The 17,589-nt window shown below is 38.5% G+C and overlaps 1 protein-coding gene across 30 annotated transcripts in view; it reads left to right on the forward strand.

The window, feature by feature from the left end:
* Window positions 1-17,589, forward strand: part of NRXN3 (neurexin 3) — a 1,006,895-nt gene that overhangs the window by 845,342 nt on the left and 143,964 nt on the right. For all 30 annotated transcript variants that reach the window (XM_075711856.1, XM_075711855.1, XM_075711861.1 and 27 more), the window contains one exon: window positions 15,711-15,882. In XM_075711856.1, coding sequence (XP_075567971.1) covers window positions 15,711-15,882 — 172 coding nt within the window. The remainder of the gene's footprint in view (window positions 1-15,710; window positions 15,883-17,589) is intronic.

Genomic DNA, 17,589 nt, shown 5'->3' on the forward strand with positions numbered 1-17,589 from the left:
AAGTGCATGCATCCAATGTCATCTTGAAGGTTGCAGAGCTGTTAACCACTGACTGTGATACTGAACCCACTACATTAGGGTGGCATCTTTAAGTGTTTAACATGCAATATTAAAACCAAAATAACCCTCAAACAATCCAAGACTTGGTCACTTGAAAGAAGAAAGTGCAACATGGTAAAAGTGAATTGATAAGTGCATTTTAAAAAGCACCAAAACACATAAGATCCAAATAACTTTGTTAAGAAATTATATTCAGTTTTTCTCCTATTCCATTGTTCTGGTTATAGCAGACAAAAATGTTGGGTTCTAGCAGAAAACAACTGTATGAAACTGCTGAGCTAACTTAATCTATGAAGAATTAACATCACATTTAGAGTATGACCAGGCTCTCTCTTTCAGGTACCCTTTATTTGTGCTACCAACAAATTTGAACAAACTCTAGAATACTGCATACCCAACAAACTTTCCCTTGTCACCACGTAGCACATGCTTCAATGTCAGGAAGAGTCCTTATTAGAAGGACGGCAATGTTATCTCCTGTGATAGTAATTCTTCTTATTGGTTTCTTGAGATAACGCTGCCCAAAGTTTGGCAGGGAGATTAAGGAAGGCCAACCTCTTTAGCAATAGCCATGACTGCACTGAATAAATATTGTATACTAAAAAAAAGATGATAATGATGTATCTTTTTTTAGGTAATAGTAGAGCCTACTAGTTACCAGTTTAAAGTGGTTGTGCTCTGCATGTAATTCCAATTTGAGAAACCCACATATTTCATTGTGAGTGAAAGGTATAAATAAACAAACATAATAAGGCTATTTTTTTTAACTGGACATATTTTTACAGTTTGAGCATTTTCCACTGAAACTAACTTTTGTTGCTGTTCAAGAAAATTGTGTCTTCAGATAAAATAAATATCTGAAGTTTAGGCTTATAAATTGTAAGACCATTTCTGCTTTATCTCATTTTGTCATCTTTTCTGCTTCCTTTTTTTCTTCAAAGGAAAAGGGAGGATGAAAATAAAGACCAAATGGAAGAAGTAATGTGTCTAGAAATTCAAATGTTCTAACAAAATTTGGGTAATTAAATAAAACCACTGGAATTTTTTTATTAATTTTTAATTTTTCTGCAGAAAATCTGAAAAGTTTAAAAGCCAGTATAATGTGTTTTCTTTGAAATCTTTGGTATTTTTCTTTCAAAGCAAAACTGAAATGTTGAACCAGCTGTTGGGCTCCCTGAATCATTCTGGCCATTCATTGATGATCTCCTTTCATGCACTGGGATAGCGATGTTGAGAAGCTGTGCAAACCCTTCTGAAACTTTCAGAGCCCTGATATAGGAATTTGCTGTGCAAATTCAGGCTGTCATTTGTACCTATCTATTTAGGGAGACTGTAATTAGGTTAACTTGTGTTCCAGTGTTGAAAAAAAAGTGTCATGATATCATGATACAGAACCACAATCTGCTTGTTTTCTCCAGCCTTAAGGTTATCTCTGCATGCGGGCTGGTGTTACTTGAATTTCCTGGAGCTTCTTTCACTTATGTCATGTACTGCATTCTGCTTTGGTACAAGAACATGACTGATACTTGATGGATCAGCATAAACTTCTTCGTATTACTCATTCCCAAAAACCTGTATCCACTTTCTGAAGGAGAGTCTTCAATTATTAATATTGTAATGAGGTACAAAGCAATTTGAGGATAATGATATTTATGCAGAGGAGCAGTGAGATTCCACAGAGATGAACAGGAATGTTGTAAAAAGCAGACACATCATGTTGTATTAATATAATCTATTGTATTTTCTCCTTTTCTGGTCTTTTTCCTGCTGTAATATGAGAAAACGTAGAACACGAGATAGCTACAAACACAGGGAATCCATGCCAGCATTCCTTATTTTCTTTTTCTGAAGTGCTTCCAAATCCATATTGTCTACTTTGTTTTGTTGGTATAGTTTTCTTTATACTGTAGCCTGACAAGGCTGTGTCACTAGCATTGTACACCAATTTGCAGAATAATCTTTTGGATCCTGAAAATGTGTATTGTCCTCAGATGCACTTTGTGAAAGCCAGTGCTCTAAGAGGTAAATAGCTTTGTTTTCACTATTACATCATTTCTGCTGTATTTCTTTTTAAACCAGCAGCATTAAAGTTTCTACTGAGCTGGCTGATAGTTGCCCTTTAAAAAGTTCTTGAAGGCCATAGTCTATCCATAGCATAGGTATAGCAGAGGCCTTGAAAAGATGTGGCTACTAACTCTTCATGCTATCATGCACAGACATAGGCAGGCCCATCAGTAAGGGTGAGAAAGCAGGTAATTTTTAATGATCTATTCAATATTTGCTTATCAAGAGGGTCAACTAAAATCAGCTTCTCCTCTTGTGATGTAAACATTCAGAAAATATATCACAAAGTGTCTGGTGAAATAATTCTGAGATTTTGCCAGACTTCGGAGAAGCCCTGGGATTCCATACTCCTATGTGCCTTACCATTGAAGCTGTAGCGAGAGTCTCCCTCCAGGGACAGCTGCTGATCTCCATCACCTTATGCTTCTGTGTATCCCACCAACCAAAGTGCCCAAATGACTGTTTTCTAGAGCACTTAGTTATCCAGGCTGTGGTAAAGGGTTTCAAGGAACAAGCAGTATTCATAGTGTTTTATGAGACTTCCACCCAAGCCAGCCTCACCAACTGACCGGCTTCTGCCTGGATGCATCTGCCGGAATGCCTATTGGCTTTAGCCCATTTCCAGCTAAGGCTTGTCGGCTCCCTCTTTGCAGGCAGAGGTAAAAGGCAAGCAATAGGAATGGATGTGGGATCCTAGAGACCTAGGTAAGGTGTAGAGGTGCTGAAACTAGGAAGGTGGTCATCAGTTCAACCTGTCAGACTGGCTTGCTTGCCACCATGCTGCTTTGGTTTTAATTCCTTTTATTGGTAGTCTGCTGTATCTGCCTTCCAAGCCCAAACTCCCATCCCATATGCTGCCGGTACTGTCCTCCATCTGCCTGAAGAACAGCCACAGACAACAGCCATAATAGCTGGCCACAGACATCCATCACCCTTATTTCTCCTTCAGTTTCACACAATCAACCTGTTAACAATTTAATTGACTCTCCCAATCAGCTAGTCAGGTGGGGAGATTGTGTAGGAAGGAGAAAAGCTGGGGAGTAGGGGCTATAGTCATATCATTGGAAAAAGATGAGATAAAGCACATCTTACTCTTATTTCCCTCAACAAAATGGCAGTTCTTAAAATTTGCTTTCTAAAGGCCATGATATTTTGTGCTGAACATACAGTATCAAGCTAAATCCTTTTTCAGATCTGGGTCCTCTGTAGGGCTTTCTCCTGAATGCAAATGTCAGGGTTTGACCTATTAATTTCAACAGCATGCTGAGAAAATAATGAATGAGGAGAGGAACTCTGTTCTTGTACTTGGGTAATATTTACTGTGTCGCCAAATCACGGTGTGCTGGACAAAGGCAAGAAATTTTTTCCTTCCAGTATGTAAGCACAAACAGTATAGTCTAAATCACAACAGTCCTGTAGCTCTAAATTCCATTGGCTATTTCAGTTTACTCACAGAAACTGCCCTGATCAAGGAACAGACATCTTAGGACTGTTTCTGTACTGGCCCTATCTCCCATTCCCTGAGCTGCTCCTAATGGTAGCTACAACTATTTACGAATAGAGCGTTGTTTGTGAAGGTGGTCCTTTGTCTCTTCCCGAAGGCCTGATGAAACATAGCTTCTTCCCACAGAAGATAATGTGAATGGGTGAGTGGCCATACGGAGAGGGAAGCTGAATCAAGGAGTGCATCCTTATGCTTAATTCACTTGTGTTTCTCTCCCACTGATTTAACTGCGAGAGAATCTAGAGGACCCTCATCGTCTAAGGGCAGCTGGGATTGCAATAGCATTAGGCTCTCAGCACAGTCCTAAGAAAGCAGTTTCCTTTAATATATTGGTTGTCCTCTCATAATTTTTTTCCTGGAAGGTACAGAGGAGAAGATATCAGAAAGATGTACAGAAGCTGAAATTGTGACATTAATCTTCTCCTTGCTCTCTCCTCCTTCCCACATGTACTATGCCAAAAAATTAGTCCTGGAAGTACTTCAGCTTTCTGTATGACATCCATTCCCAATAATCAAGTTTCTTGACATCAGGAGTTCTGATCTAACTAACATAATACAAACTTGGCAAAGGTGTCTGGCTGATACCACTTTGCCAAGCAGCTTTACAGTAAGCAAATTCCACAACACAAAGCAAATATGCAATAGCCAAGTCATAACTTTTTCCCAGCAGCCCATCTTGATTCAGTAAAATTCTCATCTTTTCTCTGCAGGAAAATTTAGCCTAGGTGTAGGGTACCGTTTCCAACAAGGTTCAGATGCAGCCTTTTGGTGAAGGTGAACATAAAAATGCCTTTGGGATTGGAGGGGCCAAGTGCCACTCCTCGGGGTAGAGGCACTCAGGTTGAAGGGCCTAAAAATGGGCACCACAAAATACTAGACACAGATCCCCCAACAGTGGATCACAGAAAAACATGCATTGAGCTAGACATAAGGGCTGTCAAGGAAAATGGGAGGATTCTATATGAACTTACTTAGTAGTTAGTGCATCTTACACATATGTAAAATATGAGTGTTTGAAATGTTCTTTGGCATCAAAGTCAAGGTAATGTAAATGACAAGGTACTGACCTAAGAATTAAATGACTTTTTAATTGTTTGCTCTGTTCCTGTAACTTCTCCTAATTCCTGCAAATTTTTTTGCAAGTCATTTCTCTTTGTCTATGCTTACAAGCTTACAAGTGGTACTGGTGGCCTCCTTTGTGAGCTGTGTGTTCAAAAGCACTGTGAGCTTCTCTTCTATTTTTCCATCACTGTCTAATGTTCCACCATTCTTTAGCAAGTAGCACTCTCATAGAAAGTTATTAAAACCTGCAGAGAAGGAAATTATTTTGGGTAATTAGGGTATTTTCATTAGAAATATGTTTCCTGTACTGCAGTGTTCACATTCATGTATATTGCAGTCTGTATTTTCTACTCCCTTTCAAAATCTTAGGAAACCTCTTTGATTCAGGATTGGAAGAGCCTTCTGCTGGACTCCAGCCACATCTCAAAAGCCACATTACACTTGCTTTAAAAAAAATTATGCAGTTTAAAAAAGCAAGCTTTGCAAAGCAAGAAATAAGCTGTTATTGAAACCAGGCATTGTTTGTGTTTACATATACTCATATTTTCCTCATTATCTTGTCTGATTGGAGAGGACTATTGAACCTGAGCTCAAACTTCTTGCTTGTCTGGTAAAGAAGACTACCTACCTTGTTTACAATACACCTTTGATATTATATACAGTTCATGAAATTTGTTTCATAGATTTCAAAAGGAACATAGAATGTAGACCTTGGATGCATTAAGTTCTATTAGAATTCCATAAAAAAAACACACTGAAAAAGGAAAATATAGTAACATATAGTGCTTAGTCATATAATACCTTTGAGCATGTATTTTTGGAACACTCTGAAAACCTACAATAGTGTTTCTGATTAAGGGTAAAAGAGAGTTTACAAATGATATACTCTAAGCAAAACCAAGTTTAAATGGATTAATTTTATCCAAAGCCTCTTCAGCCCTTGCACTTCTATATCTACTGCACTTGGGTTAATTGGATGGTGGCAAGCTGATATTTGTGATCACCTTTCCTGTCAGACAGCAGTGTCCTTTTTTAATGCCATCTTCTTGACAAGCGTTCACTTTTCTGTGGGTTATGGGTTGAGACAGCCAGCCCTGATTGCTATTACAGAGTGATATATGCTGTGCCTTCAGCCCACAGACATCTCACAATTGTACCAATGCTCTTGATAAGGAAGCCTAGTAGTTAAGGTATGTAGTTTATTCCATGCTGCTTGTAAGTATCGGATCTTTGATGCTGTATTTTGTGTAACTGCCACTTTAGCTTCTGTCAGCGTAAATTGTTGGCAATGTTACCCAGTGGATTAAAACTCCAAGGGAGACGTTGTGAGTTGGTTGGAGGTATTTTCTCCTGGAAGATCTCTGCTTTTGAGGAAGTTGCTTCTTGTGCCCTGCTAAAATCTGACCTGCTACTGCAGTCATTTATTTATTGAATGGATGTGACATTTTAGCAGCTGGTCACATTTTTGTCTGAAGAGTGAGTTACATGGCAGCACTTAGAAACAGAAATGTAAAGGCCTACTTTTAATCAGCCAACTTCGGTAATGCAGGAGGAGTGCAGCAGCTTGGGAACTCTGAGTTCAAAATACAGCACACAGTATGCATTGGCTCAGTCCTTTAGAAAAACAGAAGCCAATGTCAACATTCAGAATGGGTCCTGTTTCTGCCCTAGTCCAGAATCATATCTAAAAGGTATAATTTCACAAAACTTTCCAGGATATACTATCAAAATTTTCAAAAGGTACCATCAGAATGTTTAATCCTAATTATAGTTGGAGTTCACACCATCAGGTAGGGCAGGTTTTCATGATGCATATTGTAAGCTGGGGGAACAAATTAGCCATCTGAATAATGTATTTACTAGTGAACACATATCACTTTCTTAATTCATTTTACATTCTTTTTCCCTAGGAAATGCCCCTTTTCAGCATGCTGCTAATTTCTGTTTCCTTACTTGCATTATGATATCCCTACATGAGAGGGATTAACAGCCTCATGGCTGGAGCTTCACCAGCTGTGTGACAACAATTGTTTTCCACAAATTGTGTGGCCTAAACACACCTGCGTGTATTTCTTGTAACATTTTACACCCTGGCAATTGACTGGCAAGTGTACTGGTGCTTTCCTAGGTCACGGGAAGAAAAGATTTAATTTGGCACACGGTCCTAGGCGCTGAATAGCACAGAAACAAGCCTCCCTTTTAAGATCATTGAATATCACTGATTACTAGGCTTTGCTCAGCAGGTGTCAGATTTAAGTAAGCACAACTAGATGTGCCACAGTGTTCCCCAGATTTTGAGGAAATGGGTTTAGGGTGAGCTTAGTATAAGCCTGGTCGCGGTAATGATGATACTGTGGATCAGAATACTCTGCTTGATATTAATTATTTGTACTGCAACAACATCTGGAGGCCCCACTGGATACCAGGGCTCCACCGTGGTAGATAATATACAAATACAGTGTTTGATAAGCCTGTGGCTTCATAGTATAAAAAGACAAAACAGAGGAAGAGAAACAGAATTGGCTTGTTCAAGGTACAGCAGAGCAGCAGTAAAAGCAGAAAATAAATTTTTTCTGTCTTTCAACCATGTACTCTAACTAGACTCGATTACTTCTGTGAGTGAGTTAAAATTTGAAAGTTCTCAAACTGTACTGATGGTATCACCTTACATGAAATATGGAAACTTCTGGTGTGAAATTAATTCCTAAGTGTAATTCTGTTGATATTGCATATTAATGCTACCTAAAAACCTACAGTGATACATCTTATCAGATGCAGGGTATCTGGGCTGAAAAAACCAAGCAGCTTCTGTATCTCATACATGCTCTTCTTTGGCCGAAATATCTCCTGTGTGATGTAGTACTTAATTAATCACTCCTGACCCTGGTAGAGTTGTCACAGAATTGAACTTCTTGTCCATTTTTTTGGCTTGTCATCAGGATAGTTTTGTTTGTAAAAGAAACTTTTATTAGACAAAAGGCAAAGATTGAAAGAGAGAAAGACTAAGGGAGAGAACAAGATAAGGTAAAAGTAAAGCAAGAGAACTGTAGTGTCACATCCCACTGGTAATCCAGTATTTCTGTGACATTGCAAGGGTGTTTGGCCAAAAAAAATTCAAGAACAGGAGAGAATAACACATACTCTAGTGGAACTGTATGTGGCACTATGCTCCAATTTCTTGTAGTATGGGCCATTAAAAAAGTATCATCTAATAGTCTGTGTCCTACATAAACAGTCAATTAGCAAAAAATGAAGGGCAGTTCTTGGTAAGCTCTTAACAAGGAAATTGGTATACATTTTACTTGAGCTGAATAATGTAATGTGTCTCAAAACAAAGTGTAGAGGTCGTCCTTCAATACAAGGGACACTCCCAGAGAGCACTCCTGAATAAGACTGTTGGTCGTGGTGAATAAGCCTCAAATGTGAGCCCCCGTGGTAAGATTGTGGCCAAAAGATATGATGTGGTCTTTGAACATAAAAAACAAAGTGGTTGTGTAATTTCTGTAAACTAAAGTTAAGAATTTTTAGAGTCTACATTTGAAGAAAAGTATTAGTAAACTGAAAAAGTTTCAGGGCCATGGGGAAGATTAAATGAAGGATTGGAAAACCTGCTTTCAAGTGAGAAACTCAGAGAGCTGAGTGGTTTTTGCTTATGCTGTGTAAAGCTGGGTGGAGAGTTTGCAGTCACAGAAGGATGAAGCTGGAACCTTAAGTCATCTGCTCTAGCATTTTCTTGCTCTGAGGCAGGACTAAATACAGCAGCCTGGCCAAGGCAGATGTTTATCTAAACTACCCTTTCTAAACCTTCAATGAAGAAGATTAGATTCTCATTCATCTTTGCCAGTTATAGTGTTTTACCACTTTATAAAATGAATAAGAATTGGTAAGAACCTTCAAGAAAATTTTGACTTGATCACAGTCTTAACAAATCATAGAAGTATGGTGCTAAATGGTTTTTAAATATAGGAAGTAAAAATTAAAAGAAACGGTAGTGATCTGCTTTTAAGGAACTGCTGAACAGGAGGTTATAGTCAAATTATTGTTTTCAATGGCTCTTCATTGACTTTCCTCCCATGAGTTTGTTTATTTTTGAATGTATCTTAGGCATTCAAAATATCCTGTGACAGTGAGTTGTACAATTCACTACTGTTTCAAAAGGTACTTCCTTTGCTTAAACTTCATTACCAAATGGTTTCATTACCTATTTGTAGTTCTCTGAATTAGAAAAAAAAAATAGTGCTGAATCATCTCTATTTTTTATGGTTTTATATATACAATTTTAAGTGTGGTACTTTTTTGAACCTTTTATATCTCCTCTTTCTTTTTGTACAGGTCTGTGTACTGTGTTCAAGAATTAAAGTCAAAGGTGCACCATTAACTTACAATGGAGATTTTCCTTTTGTGCACCATTCCTTTTCATTATAATTCTTGACATTCCACTTGCCTTTTTGACCATGTTCAACACTGGGCCAATTTCATCAAAGAAGCAACTGCAATGATGCCAAGGCTTCTTTCCTCAGCTGTAAATGTTCAAATCACAAATAAGTGTTGTTCTAAAATATATCCTATAGTTCAACAAAGAATCAATTCAGACATGTTATATGGTCTCATATAAAATTTTAGAGGAGACTAGATTATAACAATTGTCCTTTTTAGCCTTATAAATTATGTATCTGTGAGAATTGCTTCTTTTAAAAGCCATGGCCCAAAAGGGTAATAATTTCTATTTATTTTGTCCTCTGTGTGTATCATTCTGTCTGATAAATAGGTTTGCAACTAGCATTTAATAGCTCTGGTTCAGCACCTTAAAGAAGCAGTAACAAGCAGTATATAACAAAAAATGACCTACTGCTACTTATAATAGCCCTGAAAAATCGGCCAGAATTAGCTGGCCTATGTACTTCCTTTCACTTTAATAACATTTTTTTTCTTGTTTCAAGATAACTGTAAAGTGTTGGAACCCTGATTAAAAGCTTCCAAGTCAAGTGAGCTTTAGCACCTGTCATTTCTTTAACTACATTTGCTGCTTTTGTTGATTATTATATTCGCCAGGGTGGCTGTACTGGTTCTTGAGCATACCTTCCCTGCCATCACTATTTGGATAAAGGAAGACTTCATCCAGTAAGCTCTCCCTTTACCCAACTTTATAGTTTTGTAAATACTGAATTCTGATTTCAGATTTACCTCCCAGAGGTATTAAAAATGGCATTAAACATGACCAGACAGAATGGAGTAGAAATAACTGCCTTATACTCTGTGCTGAATACAGGTTCTAATATTTCCCCTTCTTGAATCCATTGATATGCATATACTGGAAAGGCCTGCTCAGCCATCCATTTAGTTCTAGTTGCAGCTCAGAATTATCCTCTAAGCACAGTGCTGGTTTTTACTACCTTTCTAATCAGCAAAGAACTTTCTGAGTTTCTCTTTACAGTGAAAGTTCACATAAAGTGATTTGGTGTCATAGTAATTAGTGAATGTTCTCTGTGGAATATACGTCTATACCTTCAGCTCCTGGATACCTCACTACATTTAGCACGGTCGTGCAAAGTCCCCCAAACCACAGAAAGTGAGTGCTGGACTAACATCCAGAATCAAGTTTGAGGCAAAGCAAAAATAAGGACAACAAGGCAAGCAAACAAACAAAAAACCCAAAGGAAATCAAGCAAAGGAAGACTTAAAGAATAAAGTGGAACAAATTCCAAAGAGGGAGAAATAAAAGTTCAATCTCTTTTTAAAAACATAGACTGCAAGCCTGAAGAGCCTAAGTACAAGGAAGCTATTCCAGGAAGAACAGTGCTTGGGGTTATAAGAAAACAAAGCAATTTTCCTGAATTTAGAGGGTAGCAGAGTTGAAGTGTATGGGTGTGGCATTTGTGGAAAAAAAAAGTAGTTTACAAAACCTTCCTACAGTGTGAAATGACTTATTGTATTACTGAAAGAGCTTGTATCGCTTTCAAATGAGAGCAGCAAAATCAGCAGCGATCTTTAGGAAGCGGTAACTAGGAATATTGTCTGTCAGGTTTGGGCTGATGTCTAGTCATGTTGGAACCAGCCAGGGCAGGAGGAGGAGGCAGTCTGCACAGTAGTGACTATTAAAAAATGATGAATTAAAATGGGTGTGAGAAAACACAGTTATGCTGGGATTCTAGTCAGATTTCAGTTATGTTTTAGAAATGCTTTTTTTTTTTTCTTTTACATTTAGTTTCAGAAAAAGAAACAAAACAACATGAAGATACTGGGATAAACTCTGCTTCCACTTGCATCAGTAGGAATCAAGTTTCTTTAACAGAATTGCTATTGATTCATATCAGTGCAGCTGAGAGTAGGATTTGTCCTATTGCCTGGGGTTCTCTCTCCTGGTTTTTGAAATTAAATGCTTTCTGCACACAGGGAACAGCTATATACTTTCAGTCTGGATGATTTGAATTTTAGATTAAGAAAAAGAAGACCCAAAGGTAAAGCCCTTTTCAGAGCACACAGTGCATGTGGCTGTTCGCATATGTGTCCTCTCTAACACACTCCAACTACTCATCTTACAAAATCTCTGCACCCCCATTTGACCCCATTTCCACCTGGTCTGCTACAGAAAGACAGATGCCTGGGTAAAGGCACAGCACAGAGAAAACAAGGGCCTGACAGTTTGCATGCAGACAGTCTCTAGTTCTCCTTGGGTGGAGGGAACCAAAAGGAAAAACATCCCTGCAAAAATGTCAGACCTCAGAAACATTCCCAAGGTCTCTTCAGAGGAAAGGAATGGGTTTTGGAGGAGTTGAAAGTAGAAGCTAAGAAAACATTAGGACCTGCTCCTCTTGGATTGTAGTTGCTCTCAGGGCTGAAAGGGTTGGGATTGTCAGGGTATCACCAATGTTTAAGTAAAAGATATCTGAATTTACAGGTCTTGTAGAGCTTGGAAAGATAGGTGACTATCATCCCTCTGTCACAGATGAAGAATCTGTTTCTCGGAAAGGTAAAAGAAAAAGTAGCCTAAAGTGAAATAATGCTTAAGGGCAAGCAATAGATTGCAGATCTCCTGATCCAGGCTGTAGATTAGCCCCTATATCATTTAATAATGTTCAAAAATGTTTTGGTAACAGTGCATATAACAAGAAACTGTTGCCAGGAGCCTGTGGAAGGACATGGTGTAAAATAGAGAGGTCAAGGTGAGGCCTTGTACATTCTTTTTAGTACTATTCTTTTGTTGTTGTTGTTGTTGTTATCATTTATCTACGATCATTCCATTATGTGATCATAATTATTTGCCTGAAGGCTTAGAGACATCATGGCAGGAGTTTATCTCCAGGACTGTAAGTGAGGGAACAGTAATGTGGCTTTTGAGGGCAGCAATTTTATGGGACAAATCAGCAAAAGATAACTTCTTGAGGAACTTTAAAAATCCTTTTTGGCACAGTAGCCTTAAATAAAGAAGGGGAGAAGTAAAATACAGATTCAATGCTGAGTTTGCTTCATTATTTATAAATAAAATGGTTCTCAGTTTTCCAAGATATAGTACCAGCTCTTGATGTCACTTGGAGGTTTCAAAAACATTAATTAATGGTCACCTTTTAATGGAAAGTGTGTGGGGCAGCCCAGTGAATACTGATGCAGAGAGGAAAAAATGCATGCTGCCTTTTAAAATTCTCTTGAGCCCTTTTGGAGCATATAACTTGCATACTCTGTGTGGCTCTATTTTCAGCTTTCCCTTGCTGTGTGGTTAGGATTTTTTTTTCTCTAACTACAAAATAAATGTTACAGATAGTGGCTCAAAGGTAAATCTTTCTTTATCTCATACTTACTGGTCTAGTTAACACCTGTGTTTTGTAACATGGAAAGAAAACCTACTAGCTGAATGTATGGGGAAAGGAATGAAAGGTCACGTCCATCATGAAGTGTTAAAGTTTAACAGTAAAGCTTGTCTTTCAGATTTAGAAGGAAGGTAGGTCTTGGTAAAAGCTGCTTTTAATGAGGTGGTGTAGTGTAGGAAACTGGAACTGAAGAGATCTTGAAAATAAATCCAGGATTTGCCCCCTGTGTCCAGGGTCACTGTTCTTTGCTGTAGGATTTTCTTTGTGTTTTGCATTACTTTTTTTTTTTTTTTCTGTGAGGAACACATAACTAATTGTTGCTTTTTTCATAGTGTCTGGTGCCCTGGAGATATAAAATATCATGAATATACTATATCTTGAAGTCTGTGTGTGCAGTTTGGCTTCAGTAGCCCTGCTTTTAGCATATTGTGTTTTATCCTGGTAATTGGAACAGAACCATTTTCCTGACAAGCTCCTACTCAGTCCAAATAAAAGTATCAAAATTGGCATTAAGTTGCGCTTCTGCAAAACTCGTGTTAAAGAGTCACAGAGAGCTCTGCCCAAGGAGGGACTGGAGAAAGCTGGAGTAGTCCTTCAGTCAGGCCCATGATTTTTTTTTTAGACAAATTTTTAAAAGGGTGGTGTTCCCTTGGCTGTGGGAGAGGGTGGCAATCTGCTTGGGATGGGGAGGGCACCAGTTTGCTCATTTCCTCCTCTCTTCAGAAGACTAAATGCCACTGGTGGTTTGCAGTCGTCCATTTCCAGAATCTTATCTCTTTCCCAGTTTGCCCTCTTATCGATAGGTTATCACTAGTCCTTTAAATAGGGTTTTTCATTCCAGAGCAAAAGGCACTATCTCCTTTTCCTCAAAGGAGAGATCAGAAACATTTTCTTTTTCTGCAGGGGAGATGAGCTAAACTTCCCACCACCCCTTTCCCCACTTGCAAGTTTTTATCTCTGCCTCCTTAAGCCTGTAGGGCTTGAAGGTATGCAGCTTTCACTCTGCTGAATACCTCTTAATCCTGTCCTATTCTGTCGTGGTGCTGATCTGTTCCATTGGACAAGGTGCAGCTCTTCATCTTACCTGCTCACATTGTCCTTCACCAAGGTGGACTCTTCTCAGAGTGGCCACAGTTTGCAAAAGAAGATTGATGTATTGATGGCAATTGAGAAGCTGTATGAGAGGTTGTTTGGGAGGTTGGTTGTAAGGTAGCACCTTGCAAAACCATGTGGAGTCAGCAGCCAGGTTACCTGGTCAGTAGACATTCTTTGAGCAAAAATTAATCGCTTGCTCTTTGCTAGTTGCTATGCAGATAATTATATGGTTGCCAGCAAAAGATACACTAAAACAGTGTTGGGAGATCACTTACTTCATATGTCAAAGAAGCGGTAAAGCTATGCCAGCAATGGTTTTACCTGAAATAAATCTCTGTTCACTGAAAACTCCCTTATTTTTGGGGTAGCATAAGAGAAGAAAGGTTGATTGTTTTCAAATGGTCTAAAATTTACCATTATAGCAAGAGAAAAACCAGGGCGCTTACTGTTATAGGGCTAAACTTCAAGTAGTTGAAGCACAGTCCAAATTTTTTAATGGCCTCTTCAGCTACAGAACTGTTTGTTTTCCTTTCGTAATAACAGTGTTGTAGTCTGAGGACTAGGGGGGATGGTGTTAGGAAAAAACAGCCCAAAAAAAGAAGGATATTGAATACATAAAGAACTTGTGATGAGTATTTTGGTATGAGTAAACTTTGAAATGTAAGGTAAAGCAGGAGTCAGGAAAGGCCTCTGTGAGAATTTGGAAGGCGTGGGTTTTAAGGAAAAGGTCTGTTAATACCAGGAGACAGGAGTAAATCCAGGAGGTGAATTTGAGGTTGCCCTCAAGTACAAGAGGAGATGTTACTTTCTTATTGCTGAGATTTGCTAACGTGAATGTAATGAAGTCAGTCAGGGTAACAGCCCTGAAGGATGGCATCCTCTGCCCACCAAGCAGATATGTAAGGTGATAACAGTAACAAAATTGTCTCTTGCCACTTTAGTATACCTCAGGTTTTTTTTGAAGAGGCTATATTTGGATATGAGTTGGCCATCTACTCTCTGTTGTTGTTTCTTCCTTGATTTTTCTATTGAGACAGTTAAAAAAGCTATTTCCAATTTTATAGTATGGATGACTAGCAAATGTACTGGCTTCCTATATGATACATTTCAGTTCTGCATGTCTGCACCAGATTTGAATCTGTGCAGTACACCTAATACGCCTTCACAAATGTTGACACTAGTGTACTGTGCCTCTCCTTGTTGAGGGCTTGAAGATGCATTCCTGTTAATTGTATATTGTACAGTGACGGGAATTTCTGGCACTGTTTAAATCAGTAGTATTAAATGTGGAAATCTAATCTGAATATACTCTGCATGTGTATTTTACAACCTGAAGTCATTGAATATGGTTACTTGGAACTACATGAGGGGAGCTGCAGGAGGAAGTGTTATGGCTAGTACAACTGGCTTTGCCTGCTCTTCCCTTCCAGTCAGTGACTGGTGGAAAGTTTGGGGAAAACACTATGGAGGACTGCTTTATTGGTAAGGCACTCCTTGGGGTGTGATGTAGAAAAGTAAAGGACTGTGGCCAGTCCTGTCTTTTGAAAGTCTGGAAAGTTTTCGATTTGGTTTAGGAGCAATTAGCTTCCCTCAGATGGTCAAAGTCAAAGTTGGCTAATTACATTTTTGCTCCCTTCTAATTCCATCCATCTTGTAACTGCGTTCTCCCTGCTGGATCCCAGTTATTTGTTTTGTGGTGGGGGCTGTTTGTTTCACAAGCAGAATAACAGAACAAAACAGTTGGGATACAGCATGCCTGTGGCTGCATTTCAGATGACAACTGAACAAGTAACTACTAATAATCTGTAGAGATGTTGCTCAAATAACTATTTATCCACATCTCCTGGTTTTTATTGCCTGATTTCTCACCTGTCTTCTGTGATGTTTTAAGGGAACAAATGAGTCGCTGTGTTCAGGTGAATGCTGTAAAGAGCGCTAAAGACAATGTTTGTATTGAAGCAGAGCCAATGATATGTCTTGACAAAGCCAAAAACGATGTTTCTGTGTATTCTTCAGTGCCATCTACTGGCACAATTGCCCATTAGAGATTTATAGGCCAAGAATGTTCTCCTAATAGGCAGCAATTTACAAGCATTTCTTTCTTTTTTCTTTTATTTTAGGAGCAAGGCAAGATTGGTGTAGTCTTCAATATTGGCACAGTGGACATCTCTATTAAAGAGGAAAGCACACCTGTAAATGATGGCAAATACCATGTGGTACGCTTTACCAGGAATGGTGGCAATGCCACACTTCAGGTTGACAGCTGGCCAGTGAATGAACACTACCCAACAGGTACATAATCTTTTTCTCATTGTTTTTCTCTTTCAGTATGTCTATGCCTAGGAACTAATGTTTAAAAACAACTGGTTGCTATATAAATCTTTGTTGTTTCATCTCAACAACAAATTGACCAGCCTAGTGGTGCATATTTTGTCTCTTGGAAAACAAAGTAATGGTCCTTTACACTGAAAGAATAAGCATGCCAACTGTGTGATATGATGCACATATTTCAGAGGTCTCTGAGTGAATCCCAGTTCTGCAGAGAGTTACAAACTGATTTGACAACAAACTTGGTTTTGCTACTTGTGATATTTTCTAACTATTTAAGGGAGAAGAGTTTTGAATAGACCTTACAAAAAGGAGAGGTGACTCTAGCCACACCCAAGATACTGTCTATATAGATACAGAGTTGAAGTGTAAGGAATGTGGAAGATTAATTTGCAAGTATTTGAACAGACCTTATGCTTGCCTCATAATATTTCATTACCTGAATTTCACTCTCTCTTTTAGGTTTTCAGATATAAAGGTTGACACACAATCTAGCCAAAACTGTCAACTCTTAGTTGACACTAGTTCAAAATGCGGTGGAACAATTCAGTATCTCTTTGGAAATCATCACCCTAAATCCACGAGAATAGTGAACAATTGGCTCTTGAGTCACTGTCCCCTGTTTTATCGCACCACAGGCAAATCACAACCTCATGATACTATATGTCACCATGCTAAAAAGGTCAAACTCACTCAAAGTGAGAAACAGATTGCTGTATGTGAAGCCAACAGTGCATAGCTGAGATAGCTGAGGCTTGCTGATGTGGATGGTTACAAAGATGGTTACAAGATAGCTGAGGCTTGCTGATGTGGATGGTTACAAAAGGCAGGAGGAGCACAAGGAAAAAATTCCAATGTTAACCACTTTCCTCTTATTCACATGTTGTTGTCTAAGATCAGGCCATGATCTTCTTGTTGGTTTCCAGTATTAAGTCTAAGCAACTTCCGGTTCTTCCTTTCTAGGTTGTACATAACTGACCTGGGACAGAAGGAAGGATTCTGTGATAAATATGACGCAATTTGCTAGTTGTGTATGTGTTGCCCACAAGCCACTTAATCTCAAATTATGAGAAATATCCTAATTGTTTATGCAATGTTACACTAATAAATTACTCCAAGGGGATAATTTCATCTCTTCCACTCACTGAGAAACTGCACAAGAAAGTTTTTAATGTGAGTGATCTATCCTGTGGTGCTCTCTACCACGTATTCAACATGACACTGTCAGTGTTTTGGTGATGTATATGCAAAAGAGTACATTTTAATAATTATCCTTATTTCTGTGAAATAATTGCTGTCAAAGAACACCATAACAGACATGCTGAGTTAGATTCTAGCACTGCTATCCATTGGTTAGAGAGGGGAGTGTGGCTAGGAGAGGCCCAAACTGAGCATCTTTTTTCTACTCCTTTCATCAATTATTTTGTGGTAAAATACCTCTGATCCAGTTGGCAGCCAATTACGGTCAGTAAAAAACCCATGAATAAATTTTCTTGTTATATTACTTGCTGTAGTAAGTCCCTGGTGTAAAGAAACAAAATATTCAGCTCATTGCTTTAGAGATTTTTTTTTTAAAAGGGAAAATAAATCACACTCGGAGACTACCTCAGTACCCTCTGCTTCTGTCTTGGCTAAAGATATTCCTGTGTTTTCATTAGAAGATGTATGGTT

Source organism: Pelecanus crispus, chromosome 6 (genome assembly GCF_030463565.1).
Source record: "Pelecanus crispus isolate bPelCri1 chromosome 6, bPelCri1.pri, whole genome shotgun sequence".
NCBI lineage: Eukaryota > Metazoa > Chordata > Aves > Pelecaniformes > Pelecanidae > Pelecanus > Pelecanus crispus.